Raw genomic sequence first — 16,660 nt, 5'->3', positions numbered from 1 at the left:
TGTGGAGACTCCTTAAAAAACTGGAAATAGAACTGCCTTATGATCCAGCAATCCCACTGCTGGGCATACACACAGAGGAAACCAGAAGGGAAAGAGACACATGTATTCCAATGTTCATCGCAGCACTGTTTATAATAGCCAGGACATGGAAACAACCTAGATGTCCATCAGCAGATAAATGGATAAGAAAGCTGTGGTACATATACACAATGGAGTATTACTCAGCCATTAAAAAGAATAATTTGAATCAGTTCTAATGAGGTGGATGAAACTGGAACCTGTTATACAGAGTGACGTAAGCCAGAAAGAAAAACACCAATACAGTATACTAACGCATATATACGGAATTTAGAAAGATGGTAACGATAACCCTGTATGCGAGACAGCAAAAGAGACACTGATGTATAGAACAGTCTTTTGGACTCTGTGGGAGAGGGAGAGGGTGGGATGATTTGGGAGAATGGCATTGAAACATGTATAATATCATATGTGAAACGAATCGCGAGACCAGGCTTGATGCGTGATACAGGTTGCTGGTGCACTGAGATGACCCAGAGGGATGGTACAGGGAGGGAGGTGGGAGAGGGGTTCAGGATGGGGAACACGTGTACACCCGTGGTGGATTCATGTTGATGTATGGCAAAACCAATACAATATTGTAAAGTACTTAACCTCCAATTAAAATAAATAAATTTATATTAAAAAAAACAAATGGCGATCTGCCAAATCTGAATTCTGTAACAGTTTGTGTAAATCTTTGATAAATAAGACTATTTTAATACTGTTGGTTTGATAAAAACAGCTGCATCTTCTGAGTTACCAGCACTGAGTATGATATGAACACAGTTTTTATTCTATATGGGTTTACTAGTCAAATAAGGGAATATTATATTTACTAGATGTTTAAATTATAAGACGGATTTCATTTTCATCAAATTAAATTACTATGACAAGCTTTATTTCAACAGTAATTGTGTTTTATGACATATCTTCTTAGAAGTAGTTTCCAAAATCTTTTTCATAACCTGAAATTAAATTTATATTAAGTTACATGAGTGATATTCATTGAATATCCAGATCATTTCTACATAAGTTTAATTTTATCTACTTTTGGCTTCTTATTTTTACAGAGATGCTAAAATTATTTGGATCTGCTAATAAATATGTTCATTTTGCCATGCTGAGAAATTACACTATGAAGAAGCATATCCAGTAGAAGTTATGATAGAAGTTATCAGCACTGAGTATAATAGTATAACCATAAAAATATACTAGTATAAAACAAAAATAGAATAATCATAAACTTTGCTACAAAATGCTGGTATGTGACGAGCAATTCACAATTGTTTACCTCCTGGTCTTTGAAAAACAGAGATCATTAAATGTTGAAAATTATAATCAATATATAAATGAAACTTCTAGAAATAATAAGGATGAAGAAAAAAACCTCTGTATGCAGAATATTCGAGGAATGTAGGATGTGTTTTTTGTCAAGGAAAGAAAGAGTAATTCTGTCCTAAAGTAGTTGTTTAGAGATTGTATAAAGGTTATCCAGGTGAGAAAGAGGAAAGTGAAGGGCAGAAATATGACTGAAAATAGAAAATTGCAGAGGATCTGTTGGAGGCAGGGAGGGGGGAGATGGGCACACATCTTCATCATGTCCTCAATTATTTAGGAGAACCAAGTCTTTTCAATGTTAAAAAAGCTAATTTTTAAAATTATCACATTAGATTCTATATTTATTTTTGAAATTTGAATTGCCATTTTGGTTGAATGGATAACTAAGTATTATTTCATAGCAACGTATCAACCTGATTAATTGAGTATCCAAACCTTTTGATTTTTTGACAGCTTTAGATATTTTGCTTTCCAAAATCAAATCCTAAATAAAATCTTGATCTCAAATTGACTTTGAGGCTTCTGAGGCAGCTTTCAGAAAATCTCAAAGGATTCTTCACTCCTAGTAGAAAGAGATGTTAAACTAATTAGGTCTGTTTGATATGTTGAACTACATGAAAAGCATTGGCAAATAAGAAGAGATGCTTAACCCTCTCTAGTTTATATCTATATAGGTAAATATTTTTAACATAAATATTTCAGAAATTATATGCAATTTGTAAAAATTATATGCCCTTTGTGTTCATGATTATATTTTTATGCTGCTTTGCCTGATAGTAGACAATAATGGAATAATTTTAACATCATAATTCCAGTTACTCTCATCAGATCTTTAATCACAGCCATTTTACTTTTTTAATTAATTTTTATTAGAGTATAGTTGATTTAAAATGTTGTATTAGTTTCTGCTGTATAGCAAAGTGAATCAATTATACACATGCACTGTGCTAAGTCGTTTCTAACTCTTTGCAACCCTGTTGACCACAGCCTGCCAGACTCCTCTGTCCAAGGGATTCTCCAGGCAAGAATACTGGAGTGGGTTGCCATTTCCTCTTCCAGGGGATCTTCCTGATATAGGATTGAACCTGGGTCTCCTGCATTGCCGGCAGATTCTTTACCATCTGAGCCACTAGGGAAGCCCTACTCCAGTATTCTTGTCTGGAGAATCCCATGGACAAAGGAACCTGGGTGGCTACAGTCCTGGCATCACACAGAGTCGAACATGACTGAAGAGACTTAGCATGCATGCATAGTTATTTACACAAGCTTAATAAAAATCTGTTCTCCTTGTAACTGGACATAATAGGAAAAACTGGTTATGCTATCAAGGCTTTGACTAAAATGTCATACTCGAGAAAGATAGGCAAAGAATCAAATATGACCAGACAGCTTTAAAGAACTGTGGTGGACATTATGAAGCCCATGCTTATAAAGCCCTCTTGGAAAAACCAGCCTGCTACTTGACTTTTGATGTCCCCAGTCTATAAGCAAATAAGAAAAGTCACTTCCTGACAGACCCAGAAACCTTAGAGCATTCAAGGGATCTCAAAAAGAAAAATTCACCCAAATCTACAAATACTGCAGATAAATATGACAAATTCTTGGTTTGGCTTCCCAGCATGGAAAGGCCTTTAAATGTCCAATCTGAGATTCTAGAAAAAACTTGCAGCAAAACAAACTCTTGAAGGCCCATGTGGTCAAATACCACTTTCGTTGTATGTAAATAATCAGGCCAAATTTAATGAGACTAGACTTACTTTGTGAACAGAATATCTTACTTTTAATTATCTTTGGTCAAAACTGGAAAATTCAGAAATTGTTTCAACAGAAAACTATACTCACACTTGCAGGTTATCAGATCTAGTCCTGTTCACTGAGCTATTTTTCACCTCTTTATAAACTGGATCCTGCTGTCTTGCACACTTTATGAGTAATTAATGTTCCCAATTGTTTTGCCTACCTTTCTGACTTGGTGTCACTGAGAACTAAAACCTGCCTGCCCAGATCCTTACTGAGACTCTAGGCAGTCTTGTCCCAAAGCCCAGCAAGCTAAAGCAGGCAACTTGATATAAACTTCAAAAGACTTCTTGCTTCAGCAGTTTAGGCCACTTGGGACGTTCACCAAACACCCACATCTTCCAGGCTCTGCTTCAGAAAATAACCATGAGTGACACTGAGGAATTCATCATCATCTGGAGATGCTTCAAGCCCAGCATCTAGAAATCTTCACTGTTTTCCTTAGGCCGTAGAAACTAGGTTTATAGTCTACTCTAACCACTAATCTTTGTTTTCTATTTCCTTATTCCAATTTATGTTATTTTCCTCTTTTGTGTATCTCTTACCTAGCAGTTCCTAACCCAAATCTTCTCTCCAAGTCAATCAACCTAGATTCCTTTTTGTGCGAAACTTCTAAGGAAGTTACAGATGGGAGAAATGTGGGGAGGCACTCAGACCCCCAGAGTTGGTATAAAGAGTATATTAAATGGAAACACTTGCACTAAAGAAGACGCAGAGAGAAATCTCATCTGAACTTCCTTTATGTGACTAAACTGGAGCCTCCAGAAAATATGGCTTCTATTAAGCCCCTCCAAAAGGAGTTCTTGTGAATTCAGCTGTCTTGGAGAAAGGCTGCCCATTTCCATTAGCATCAAAACACCCAAAAGAACTTTCCCTATCTTCCCCTTCAAGCCTCCTCACAAATGCTCCTCACACTCTAGAAGTTTGGCATATAAACTTTTTATCTCTGGTTATTGAAAAAAGTTTCCCATCAATGAGTACTTCTGTGTGTAAATGTAAATAAACTTTGTCTCTCCTCTTGTTAATAACAAGTCAGTTCTGTCAATTAGTCGTGTCTGATTCTTTGTGACCCCATGGACTGCAGCATCCCAGGCTTCCCTATCCATTACCAACTCCCAAAGCTTGCTCAAACTCATGTCCATCAAGTCAATGATGCCATCCAACCATCTTATCCTCTGTCGTCCCCTTCTCCCCCTACCTAAAATCTTTCCCAGTATTGGTGTATTTTCCAATGAGTCAGTTCCTCACATTCAGGTGGCCAAAGTGCAGCTTCAGCTTCAGCATCAGTCCTTCCAGTGAATATTCAGGACTGATTTCCTTTATGATTGACTGGTTTGATCTCCTTGCAGTCCAATGGACTCTCGAGAGTCTTCTCCAACACCACAGTTGAAAAGCATCAGTTCTTTGGCACTCAGCTTTCCTTACACTTCAACTCTCACATCCATACACGACCACTGGAAAAACCATAGCTGTGACTAGATGGACCTTTGTTGGCAAAGTAGTGTCTCTGCTTTTTAATATGCTGTCTAGGTTTGTCATAGCTTTTATTCCAAGGAGCAAGTGTCTTTTAATGTCATGGCTGCACTACCATCTGCAGTGATTTTGGAGCCCAAGAAAATAAAGTGTTACCATTTCCATTGTTTCCCAATCTATTTGCCATGAAGTGATGGGGCCAGATGCCACGATCTTAGTTTATTGAATGTTGATTTTTAAGCCAGCTTTTTCACTTCCCTCTTTCACTTTCATCGAGAGGCTCTTCAGTCGTCTTTGCTTTCTACCATAAGGGTGGTGTCATTTGCATATCTGATATTATTGATATTTCTCCTGGCAATCTTGATTCCAGCTTGTGCTTCATCCAGTCTAGCATTTCACATGATGTACTCTGCATATAAGTTAAATAAACAGGGTGACAACACACAGCTTTGACTTACTCCTTTCCCAATTTGGAACCAGTCTGTTGTTCCACGTCTAGTTCTAACTGTTGCTTTTTGACCAGCATACAGATTTCTCAGGAGGCAGGTAAGGTGGTCTGGTATTCCCATCTCTTTAAGAATTTTCCATAGTTTGTTGTGATCCACATAGTCAAAGGCTTTGGCATAGTCAGTGAAGAAGTAGATGTTTTTCTGGAACTCTCTTGCTTTTTGTATGATCCAGTGGATGTTGGCAATTTGATCTCTGGTTCCTCTGCCTTTTCTAAATCCAGTTTGAACGTCTGGAAATTCTTGTTAACATGTCTCTTGACAGTTACATGCAGGCTCCCAACTGCTGGAGCCAAGTTGGAAGAGGAAAAGTTTTCCTCCCAATATAATCATTTCCTCTTATTTTTCAGAATTCGTGGGGTTCCAGGCAAGAATACTGGAGTGGGTTGCCATTTCCTTCTTCAGGCGATTTTCCTGACCCAGGGATCAAACCTGTGTCTGCTGCACTGGCAGGCATTCTTTACCACTAGCGCTGCTTGGGAAGCTATTTTCAGAATCATATCACACTAATTCTTTACTATTCCAAAAGAAACAATAATTGAAAACATATCAACACAGTCAAAGAATGCCAGGAAATGGGGAATTTCCATTATGCAAAAATCTGATTTTATATATAAGTCAGTAGGTGGCACCAAAGAAGAAAGAAGTGTATCTTGATAAATGCACAGAATGCTCTGACTTCTGGAAATCTAATAAAACCTACTCTCTAGAAGGTATGTGTTATGTTTTCTTCTTAAAATTCTTATTTAAACTGAAAACTGCCTCAAAATTTCATTGAAAGCAAACCCAAAAGTCACAAATAAAAATAAAACTTAGAAAATACCTTGAAATAAATTTCATGTATTACTGGCAGAAACTGATTCTAGATATCCATCTTGCTGGGTTAGACATGAATGATAGTACGAAGTCTTAGCAGCTGTGCATCTGAAACCTGTGATCCAATAAGGCAGAAGCAAGAGATCAAGCAAAGAGAAATTTGTCCTAGAGCCAGAAGAAAAGGAGCATTTGGGAAGTTCCTTTCTGGCTCAGCTGGTAAAGAATCTGCCGGCAATGCAGGAGACCTGGGTTCGATCCCTGGGTTGGAAAGATCCCCTGGAGAAGGGTCTGGAAAATTCCATGGACTGTATAGTCCATGAGATTGCAAACAGTTGGACATGATTGAGCAAGTTTCACTTTCACCTTAAGTCCCTTGGGCATTCCACATGAGAGGGCAGGGACCATTCATCCCTAGATATATATGCGAAACCACAGAAACTGCTCCTAGTCAAATGTTAGCCTTTCCCCAAACCAGAAAAAGGCTGAGCTCTAACAACCTCATGGAAAAGCTTTTTTTATTTCTTGTTTCTTAGTTAAAATATTCAGCAATGTCAGGAAAGAATAGTCCCTTAAATTTTTTAAAGATATGTCACATATTCATCTTGCCATTCTTCCCCATCTCAAACTAACATCAAAACAGCATATCAGCTAAAATGTAGTAACTAAACTCATTTAGCTCTATTGACTAAATTAAAGAGAGGTATTCCTCTTCTACAGACACTGATAACACTAGTATGTAAGGTGGTGTCAGCAGACAGGGTAGGGCTCCAGAGAAAGAACCAGGCGTGGTTTTCTTGCCAGAAGAGAAGCCACTTTCACCTAAGCCATTTTGTGATCTAAGCATGTTCACAATGCTTGCCCTTGAACAGGTCTCAGTAATCAACAATTTTAAGGACAGTAATAAAGGAAGATCAGCCAAGAAACAATAGTCTAGCAATAAAAGAGTCCCAGTTCCTCCTCAGGGAATCTACCTCACACTTTTGAGTTCTGCAGGAAGCAAGGCCCCCACCCAGGTGGAGGATGGTGACGACATGCCGAGACCCCCGACTGGTCAGAAGGAAAGATGGTGTTGACTTTTTCTGACGCTCTTGACTTTAATCAACTAAAGCTTGGACTCTGTCCATCTTTGCCCCAGTTCTATGCTGAATTCTCCTCTGCTCAAGCCCCTTCATGAATATGCATGTATCCTTAGCCTAAAAGGTCTCCAATTTTGCTGTTGAGAGACACTGCCTTGGAAAGATGCCTGGTGTTCTCCTTACTTGCTGCAAGTATTAAGAAGTCCTTCCTTCTCCTGATCTTTGCCTTGTTGTATCTTTCAGCTCAACACCCACTGAGAAGTAAACCCAGGTTTTCAGTAACAATAGTGCTTCTCCCCAAGTCCTCCTCTCCAACAAGGTCCAAGCTGTAGGTCTTGATGAAAAAGATGAGTATTTTATAGCAGGGCAAGAAAATTTTAAACATAAAAATTCTTCTCTGCCCATTTAGGCCTCCTCCTTCCCCTTTAGTACATGTTATGCAATTGCATTAACCAGACTTTCTTAGGAGATAACATTCCTTCTTAATCGCATCAAGCGTCATAACTGCTTGGGAAATAACTTTCCTTCTTATCTTGTAAGAGGCCATGATGACCCATGACCCACTCAGTTCAGTTCAGTTCAGTCGCTCAGTCGTGTCTGACTCTTTGCAACCCCATCAACAGCAGCATTACTCACTTAGTATGTGTAGATCTGGATTGTGTTAACTGTCAATAATATATCACTTGACATAAAACCCTTTGTCTCAAAATTTTACATATCTGTGCTTTGGCCTCCAAAGGGCAGAACAATCCTCAGAGCTTTCTGAAAGACTATCTCTTGGGTTATAATCCTCAGGTTGGCTCAAATAATATTTCCCCTTTTTTTTTTAAACTTTTCATTTTTTTATTGGGGTATAGCTAATTAACAATGTTGTTAATTTAGTTAGTTAGATAGTTTCAGGTGACCAGCAAAGGGACTCATTCATACATAGACACGTATCCATTCTCCCCTCCATTTCTTTCCTAGATCAATTATTGATTAATTTTTTTTTTTTAATTGACAGCCTCCACTTACCCGGGCAAATTCCATTGGTTTGGGAAGAAGGCACATGACCATGACATCAAAGCGAACATCACATACTGTCTTCAACCACTTGGTGACAAACTGAGGCTTCAGCTTTTCAACCAAACTTCCAACTTCATCATCCATCATATAGGCTGTGGAGTGGAACCACTGGAACACCATGGCCACAAGCCTGGCCAAGCTTTCCGTAGGCGTGTTCTCACTGGGCGTGCAGAGGCTCACCTGGAAATAGATTAGATTCTCCTTCAGCCTCAGTACATAATATGTTTGTTTAAAGACAAAAAAAAAAAAAGAGATGTCCCGGATAATCCATTTGAAATAGACAGTCCTATATAAATGATGGAGGACCACTTATCCTGGAAACTGTGTTCTTCTCTACAGAGAGACGAACTGCAACAACTTCCCCTCAAGACTGCACCTCCCAATAAGCTTTTTCACCTAAAAGAAATCAATTATATATTCTGTACCAGGTAAATACTTTTTTTTTAATTTTATTTTATTTTTAAACTTTACATAATTGTATTAGTTTTGCCAAATATCAAAATGAATCCGCCACAGGTATACATGTGTTCCCCATCCTGAAGTTAAGTCTACAAAGTGAAATTTCATAAATCTTCAGTGCAAAAATAATCTCTATATATTTCAGTTCCAAAATGATCAGATTCACTAAAAATTTTCTAGCAGTAATAATTCTGAAACCTTAGAGCACCACCCCTCAGTTCACCACATTATAGACTTTTCAAAACTGTTCACCATTTATTCATTAGTCTTTTATTAAGCACTGAAATAGGATTCAGGAATATAAAAAATAAATAACACATTATCTTTGCCTCAATGAGTTCATAATAGTAGTCAGTTTGTCATTAGATAATAAGTTCTAGGAGCAAGACATGCAAAATCAAAAATTAAACTCAAATTTGATAAAGCAAAACAAAGCAAAAAAATATATGAAAGCATAAAAGAGATGTATCACTAAGGAGATTTAATCTATTTCTCCAATGGGCAAAAACAAAAGTCTGCTTCTCTGCAGAACTGTCAACTTCAGCATTCTTGGAACTTTGCATCTATATGTTTGATCTTTTTTGAGTGAATACTTCAGCTGACTCAGTCAATAGAAGTCAAATTCCCTGCACTGGTTTGGCAATAATTTTTCTGGCTGTGTTACAGACTTGCCATAAATAAACAAAAAGATCCACAGTAACTGAACTTGCAAACAAAATATTACATCAGTGGGAGGTGAATGATCTATAAATTATATTGAATCCAATATTTCACAATATACTCTAGCAACTTACCCACTTGTTTCTTGTCAAAAGTGCATTTCCAACAGTTTAGAATCTGGCACAAAAGGTTCTGACACCTGGCTATTTATTAGAATCAACAAGGGATCTTTTTAAAAAAGTTCCCAAGATTCTGGGATGGAATCTGGGCAATGACATTTTTTGAAAGCCTTCATGGGTAAATCCAATGTGCAGTCACTGTCCTAGAGTATAGACTTCCTATACTAAGGTTGGCTTCTCAGAGGGCGCAGTGGTAAAGAATCTGCCTGCCAGTGCGGGAGACGCAAGAGACGTGGGGTTCGATCCCTGACTCGGGAAGATTCCCTGGAGGAGGAAACGGTAATCCACTCCAGTATTCTTGCCAGGAAAATTCTACGGATAGAGGAAAGTGGTGGGCTACAGTCCCTGGGGGACATGACTGAGCACACACACTGGTGGTGGTGAATGCGAAGGTTAATTTTTCACCGTTTACTATTTACTTCCCTAAAAAGAACAGAAGAAACTCATCACCAGGGCAATGTTGGAATAAAACATAAGATGTTAGAGATTAATTAACTTCTTTTCTTACTAAGAACCATATTCCAAATTGACTGAGTAGCCGCTGGTCGTGCTTATCATCATCCTTATTGTCAAAGTCAGCATTATCCAGGGAATGATGCGAAGAGGAGAGGCCCAGCTGCCGCCGGCGATTCAGCTCATGTTCCCGCTGCTCAGCATGGAACTCGGCTTCTTTCAACAAGCTGCGGGAGAGGAGAAATTTCAGGTAAGACTACCCAAAAGCACACTCAAGATAATGACCCTATTCAGAGCAATTACTTCACAAGTTTTCAAGCATCACTCATTTCTCCTTTAAACTGGAAGGACCTCATGTCCTTGTTATTTTCTACTCCATCCCCATCTCAGAGATCTATAAACTGAGGCACAAAGAGACTACTTCCTCCAATCAGTAAGAATCAACCAGAACTGATGCCTTCTGCTTTAAGTTCAACAATCATCCCACTAGAAGCCAATGCTTCTCCTATATCTAATATGAAGCTATGAAAGAAAAAAGTGAAAGCGAAAGTCACTCCATCATGCCAGATTCTTGGCAACCCGATGGACTATACAGTCCACAGAATTCTCCAGGCCAGAATATTGGAGTGAGTAGCCTTTTCCTTCTCCAGGGGATCTTCCCAACCCAGGGATCGAACCCAGGTCTCCTGCGTTTCAGGTGGATTCTTGACCAGCTAAGCCACAAGGGAAGTCCCATATGAAGCTACGTGGACATCAAATGCATGATCAAGGACAGTTTGAGGAACTGATAATCACATGGAAAAACATTTAATAGAATTCAAAGACCTGACAGTGAACAAAAAAGATTCCTTTTTCAATTTTCTAAGAAGATGACAATTTAAAAAAATAATACACAATGTTGGCAAGGGTGTAGCAAAAACTATCATGATGTATGAAATTCACATACACTCTTTGAAAATCAGATTGGTAATGTATCAAGTGTCCTTAAAATATTCATACCCTTTGATCCAGTCAGCCACATCTGGTCATGTACCCTAAATAAATAAAAAATACAGGACTGGCACTATACACAAAAATAACAGTAAAAATAATGGAAGAAATTGAAGTGTCTAATGGTGGAGGAAAATAATCTAGTGTACCCACTAAAAATGATAAATGTGGAAACTACACAACGTGGAGAGGAGCTAATGGTATAATGTTATATCAAAAAGAATGTGGATACACTGTGATTGCAATTATATAAGTAAAATAAGCATTTGAATAAAACTAGACCATATGCAAAAAAAAAAAAACTGATGGTGATGACAGGAGTATGGTTGTTTTTTTCTCTTTCCAAACTTTCTGCATTGTTTTATTTAGCAAACATTTATTGCACTTCCACATGTGTTGGCCACTGGGATAAGAGAAACAGAAGACTTAGTCCTTATCTTTAAAACATACATTCTAATATTGTTTCTTTATCTTTAAAAATCTTGTCTCAGTGAATAGTATGCAAAAAGAGAACAAGTCTAGAGTTATCACTTGTAAAGCTCGCTTTTTTTCATGTGATAGAAAAAGCCAGCTGCCTGCAGGATCTGATCCATCTGACTCCACAGCCTCTGGTTTACTCCAATACCGAATTATCTAGAGTTCTCCCATCCTTCGCTGCTGCAGTCAAGTCTGGGACACCTCTCTCCCACCCCTTCCCTCTGACGGGCGCCTCCTCTCCATTCCCTGAGAGTCCCATCTCTGTGTTGTCACTGTGCTCACCACTTTGGCTGGCAAATTCATGCTTCTATTTTTACAGACCCCCCCGCCATGGGTAACTTGAAGGCAGAGACCATATTTCACTTTCTTCTGTCTTCCTGTGCCTACCACATGCCTGGCACATAACTGGCATTCCATAAAAATATTTGTTGAATGAGTGAATTAAAACATCATCACTGCAGCATTGTAGAAAGTGAGCTGTCTGGCTGAGGGCTCTTGGAGTTGAATTAAATGTACACATCTCAATGGGGAAAGGGTGGCTCAGAGAGAAGGCAGAGTTTTCAGGGAAAGCTACTAACAACCCTGTTACCTAATCACGGCCTCCACGGCACAGACAAGCTCCTCAGCGCCACATTCCCGGGTGTTGATGGGTGGAGGGGAGGTTTGATAGAGGTGGGTCTCTGAGGCGGCCCCCACTTCGTTACTGTGGTGATTTGAGTGGCATCTTTTGCAGTACCGAACAGGCCTGTTTCCGTGACGACCACAGCATCCTGCTGAAAAGCACGTGACCACAGCTCTTCTAACATGGGAACTGCAGTTCTAGGAGAAGAGTGAAATCAATTAAAATTCACCACTGAGGTAAACTGGGCTAACCATTGGAATGAACAGAAATTTCTAGGGCCACTAGAAGAGGCAGGACTTTCCTGAAGTGTCACTAGTTTCCAAAATGCAGCTCATCTCTAGCCAGTTAGATTTCAGTCATAGTTAAAAATTAAGGTGAGAAGTGGTTTCTGTTTGTGTTGAGTAGTAGAAACTCTCTAAATATGAATGAAACTGTGTTAAAAAGTCCTCTATAAAGTGACCTCAGCTATCTGGCATGGGGTGTGGGGGGCTTCCTAGATTATTTCAAGTTAGTGTTTCAACAGTTTTCAGCAGAAATATGAAAAAAAAAAATGAAAACTGTGGTCCAGAGAAAGCCTAGCACAGCACATCAGGGTAGGAAACAAACAATTTTAAACCCTAAAATAAACTTTCAAAATTATTTTATCCATCTCCTAAAGACCACATTTCTATTGCAGCTCATCTGTCCTTGATGCATTCAAGGACAGGTAGGGAGCTGTGCTGTGCTCAGCTGATGGCCCAGAAGCTGGCCTGCCCATCCCCACCAGCGTTCTTTCTATCAAGACCTAAAGAATATGTCAGTTGATAACACAGGGACATCAAAGCACAGTAATAACCATTCATAGATGCAGCTGTTGAACATCAGCTACAGAAAAGGAATCAACAGATGAAGTGTGAAAAATGGTGCAGTGAAAAAGAGAGATCCAGAGTTCAGGGGAGTTTATTATCAGAGCTGCCCTGACAAGAAGCAGAGGGGCAAGGCAGCGCCCACGCCCACATCAAGCAACTTGAGGAGCAATCAGGAAATATCCCTGACCTCTCCATAAAAGTGTGCCCAAGCCTGTTAGAGATGCCACCACCACATACTCAATAGCTTGTGTCAGAAAGCATTTCACCCTTTTGATAGAGCTTATTAAGATGGAAAACACTGAAAAAGAATATGATTATATGTATATGCATAACTGAATCACTTGGGTGTCCACATGAAACTAACAGAACATTGTAAATCAACTATTATCCAATAACATTATTTTTAAAATATGGAACCAGAGAAATAATACCCTAAGCCATGATGAACTCAGGGCTTGGAGAAGATTGGAGAACCTTCCATGACAGATATCTTGGGGAAACAGAAGAAAGAAGAAAGCAAGCACAAAACCTACATCCAGATATTGACCGTGTGTTGAATTGCTTATCGGAAAAATCATTTCAAAGTAAGGCTTGTTCCACTTCGATTTTAGCACAAGGCTTTGGATACAAGTGCTGGGAAATCTCATTTTCTGAACAGGACTCGGGTCAATAAATCATAAAAACAAGTTTAAATTTTTATGATCTTTTTTCCCTTTTATTAATGTTTTTTAAATTATTTGTTAAAATACAATGTCTTTCTTCTGCACCGAGACCTATGTCTTCTTCAATATCCAAGTCAGTCCTGACTTCTCCAAGTGAGGTATACTTCTTGCTTTGTGCTCTTTCTTTCTCTTTCACATACTAAGTTTCATTCTGGAAGCACATGAATCCTTACCAGTTTGGGACTTCTCCAAACCAAACCAAACCACATCACTAGCAACATGGTTGATGTCAGAGCACACTGTTAGTGCTTATTTCTTCCTTTTGACTGTAATTAGTCTTTGTTCCTCTGGGATTCCCACTGTTACATAAACAGTGGAATGTGGATATGGGCTTAGTGTGGAGAAAGAAATGGCAACCCACTCCAGTATTCTTGCCTGGAAAATCCCATGAACAAAAGAGCCTGGAGGGCTACAGTCCTTGGGGTCACAAAGAATCAGACATGACTGAGCAACTAACAGACAGAACAGATGGGTTTAGTGGGTAGTTATTAGCTATAATAAAGTCCTGATGTTTAAGGCCTACAATCTCCTATCCTATTTCCTGGTCACAAATTATTTACATTCTTTCCACATGCAAATTCCTGGCTGGAGGTTCAAGGTGGTCTCATTAAATGAAGTCCAGTGGTGGTTGAGGCTCTTTGGATTTGGTTCCTCAGATAGGCTTCCATGTGCCTTGAACCCAAATGAGCTGTGCCAGCTTGAACTGAGAAAACACGGCTGAGCAATACTCATATGACTCCCAAGGCAATTTCTAAAAAGACATGCTGCTTCTAAAAAGACATCTTGCGGTCTGAGAAAGTTCTCTCTTCAGAAGCTTCCTCATCAGGATACTCTTCTCAGGATTCTGTCATGGCCCAGGCATATGGAGAGGCAGTAAGTCTCTATTCAACAGGGCTGGCTAAGCCCAGCCTTCAAGTCACCCCATCCCAGAGCCCTAACATATGATCTAGATGCCACTAGATAATTTCAGCCCCTAGCTATTCAAGTCTCCCCAGCGCGTGCATGCATGCTCAGTCACTAAGTCGTGTCTCACTCTTTGTGACTCCATGGACTCTAGTCCACCAGGCTCCTCTGTCCATGGGAATTCCCCAGGCAAGAATACTGGAGTGGGTTGCCATTTCCTCCTCCAGGAGACCTTCCAAACCACGTCTCCCACATTGGCAGGTGGATTTTTTACCAATGAGCCACCTGGGAGGCTGTTAGTTTTCCCAGATGAGGCCCCAAATATCATCAAGCAGAGATAGGCTGTGGACTGTGCCCTGCCCAAATCCCTGACCCTCAGAATCTAAAAGCATAATTAAACAGTTGTTGCTTCATGCTGCTACATTTTGAGTGATTCCTTAGGTAGTATCTGGATATACTGCATACATTAGTATCTGGAATATAAACTGAAAGTCAGCCTAACATGCTTTAATACCACGTGCCATCAATTCTAAATAATATCAGTGATAAAATACTTTGCCCCTAAATAACCTTTGGTTGGTCAAAGTTCTAAACAATTGCTATGGTTCCTACCAAGTTTTTTCAATTTTTTTTTTTAGTTGAAGTGAGAGTTGGACGATAAAGAAGGCCGAACACCAAAGAATGGATGCTTTTGAGCTGTGGTGTTGGAGAAGACTCTTGAGAGTCCCTTGGACTGCAAGGAGATCCAACCAGTCAATCCTAAAGGAAACAAATCTTGAATATTCATTAGAAGGACTAATGCTGAAGCTGAAGCTCCAATACTTCGGCCACCTGATGCAAAGAGTTGACTCACTGGAAAAGACCCTGATGCTGGGAAAGACAGAAGGCAAGAGGAGAAGGGGATGACAAAGAATGAGATGGTTGAATGGCATCACTGAGTTTGAGCAAGCTCCAGGAAATGGTGAAGGACAGGGAAGCCTGGCATGCTGCAGTCCATGGGGTCGCAAAGAGTCGGACACAACTGAACGACTGAACAATAATAGTCGATTTACAACGTTGTGTTAATTTCTCTACAGCACCTACTAAGTTTAAATAAGGCTTTGCAGGTGGCTCAGAATCTGCCTGCAATGTGGGAAACCCGGGATAATAGATTTCCAAGCCACAGACAGTCCTCAACCCTGTGAACTCAGCTACATGCATTCATTTCAAAAGTAAACCAGAGAGATTTCTCTTGAGTTCAGATTCAGCTGGGTATGTTTTCATATGTTCACTCAAACCACGCTGTTTCACTGCTTGGAATTTTTTTTCATAAATTTATTTATTTATTGGCTACACTGGGTCTTCGTTGCTTTGTGCAGGCTTTCTCTAGTTGCAGTGTGTGGGCTTCTCATTGTAGGGGATTCTCCTGTTGAGAAGCTTCAGTACTTGCAGCATGTGGGCTCAGTAATTATGGTACACGGACTTAGTTGCCCATGGCATGTGGAATCTTCCCAGACCAGGGATCAAACCCATGTCCCCTGAATTGGCAGGTGCATTCTTATCCACTGCACCACCAGAGAAATCCTCACTGCTTAGAATTTTAAACATAAATAAATAATTCCAAGTGGTATCATCGAATAACAAAAACAAAATTAAGAAAAGTCTGTCTCTTGATGCTTATTTGACATAATCTTTTTTTTTTACTGTAATATAGTTGATTTACAATGTATTTGATACAATCTTGCCATTTATTTCAAACCTACAGTTCAAATGTAGAAATATCTAGTACTGAAAGAGGTAAAGACACAAGTTTTGCCCAAAGCAAGCTTGAAACATTCGGATCTATTATGAACCAAATAAAAGTTCTCAAAATGAACTTTCATATAAAATACATTTATTAAAGAATAAGTAATAAAATGTGCTAATTTTAAGCTTTTACCAAAAATAATTTTGTCACATAAATGAGGAGAGTGTTAAAAAATGATCCATTGTGGGTGTCAAATATGTTAGGTATACCACCAGAGCAAGGATATGTCAATTTAGGAAATAAAACTGTTTCTCATCCTAGTCTCTCCAGCTTGTAAAAGATCCTCAAAGTAGTAAATAGCCTCAGGATAAAAATGAAATCAAAAGTATGGTGAATGACTATGATCCTTTGTTAAGACTTCCGAAAGATATAAGGTGATGCCCAGTTGAGCGTCTCTGCTAGAACATAGCTTCTAATAATGTTAAGGCAG

The 16,660-nt window shown here is 39.2% G+C and overlaps 1 protein-coding gene across 6 annotated transcripts in view; it reads right to left on the bottom strand.

The window, feature by feature from the left end:
- UNC79 (unc-79 homolog (C. elegans)) overlaps window positions 1-16,660 on the bottom strand; it is a 286,801-nt gene that overhangs the window by 140,424 nt on the left and 129,717 nt on the right. For 5 of the 6 annotated variants that reach the window (XM_010836213.1, XM_010836214.1, XM_010836215.1 and 2 more), the window contains 3 exons: window positions 11,939-12,168; window positions 9,938-10,109; window positions 8,081-8,311 (listed from right to left, as the gene is read on the bottom strand). In XM_010836213.1, the coding sequence (XP_010834515.1) occupies window positions 8,081-8,311; window positions 9,938-10,109; window positions 11,939-12,168 (633 nt within the window). Of the gene's footprint in view, window positions 1-8,080; window positions 8,312-9,937; window positions 10,110-11,938; window positions 12,169-16,660 lie in introns of those variants that run through there. The other variant, XM_010836218.1, reaches the window with a different exon arrangement.

Source organism: Bison bison, unplaced genomic scaffold (assembly GCF_000754665.1).
Source record: "Bison bison bison isolate TAMUID 2011002044 unplaced genomic scaffold, Bison_UMD1.0 scf7180017864061, whole genome shotgun sequence".
In the NCBI taxonomy this organism is placed as follows: Eukaryota; Metazoa; Chordata; class Mammalia; order Artiodactyla; family Bovidae; genus Bison; species Bison bison.
This window is presented reverse-complemented; position numbering and strand designations above follow the sequence as displayed.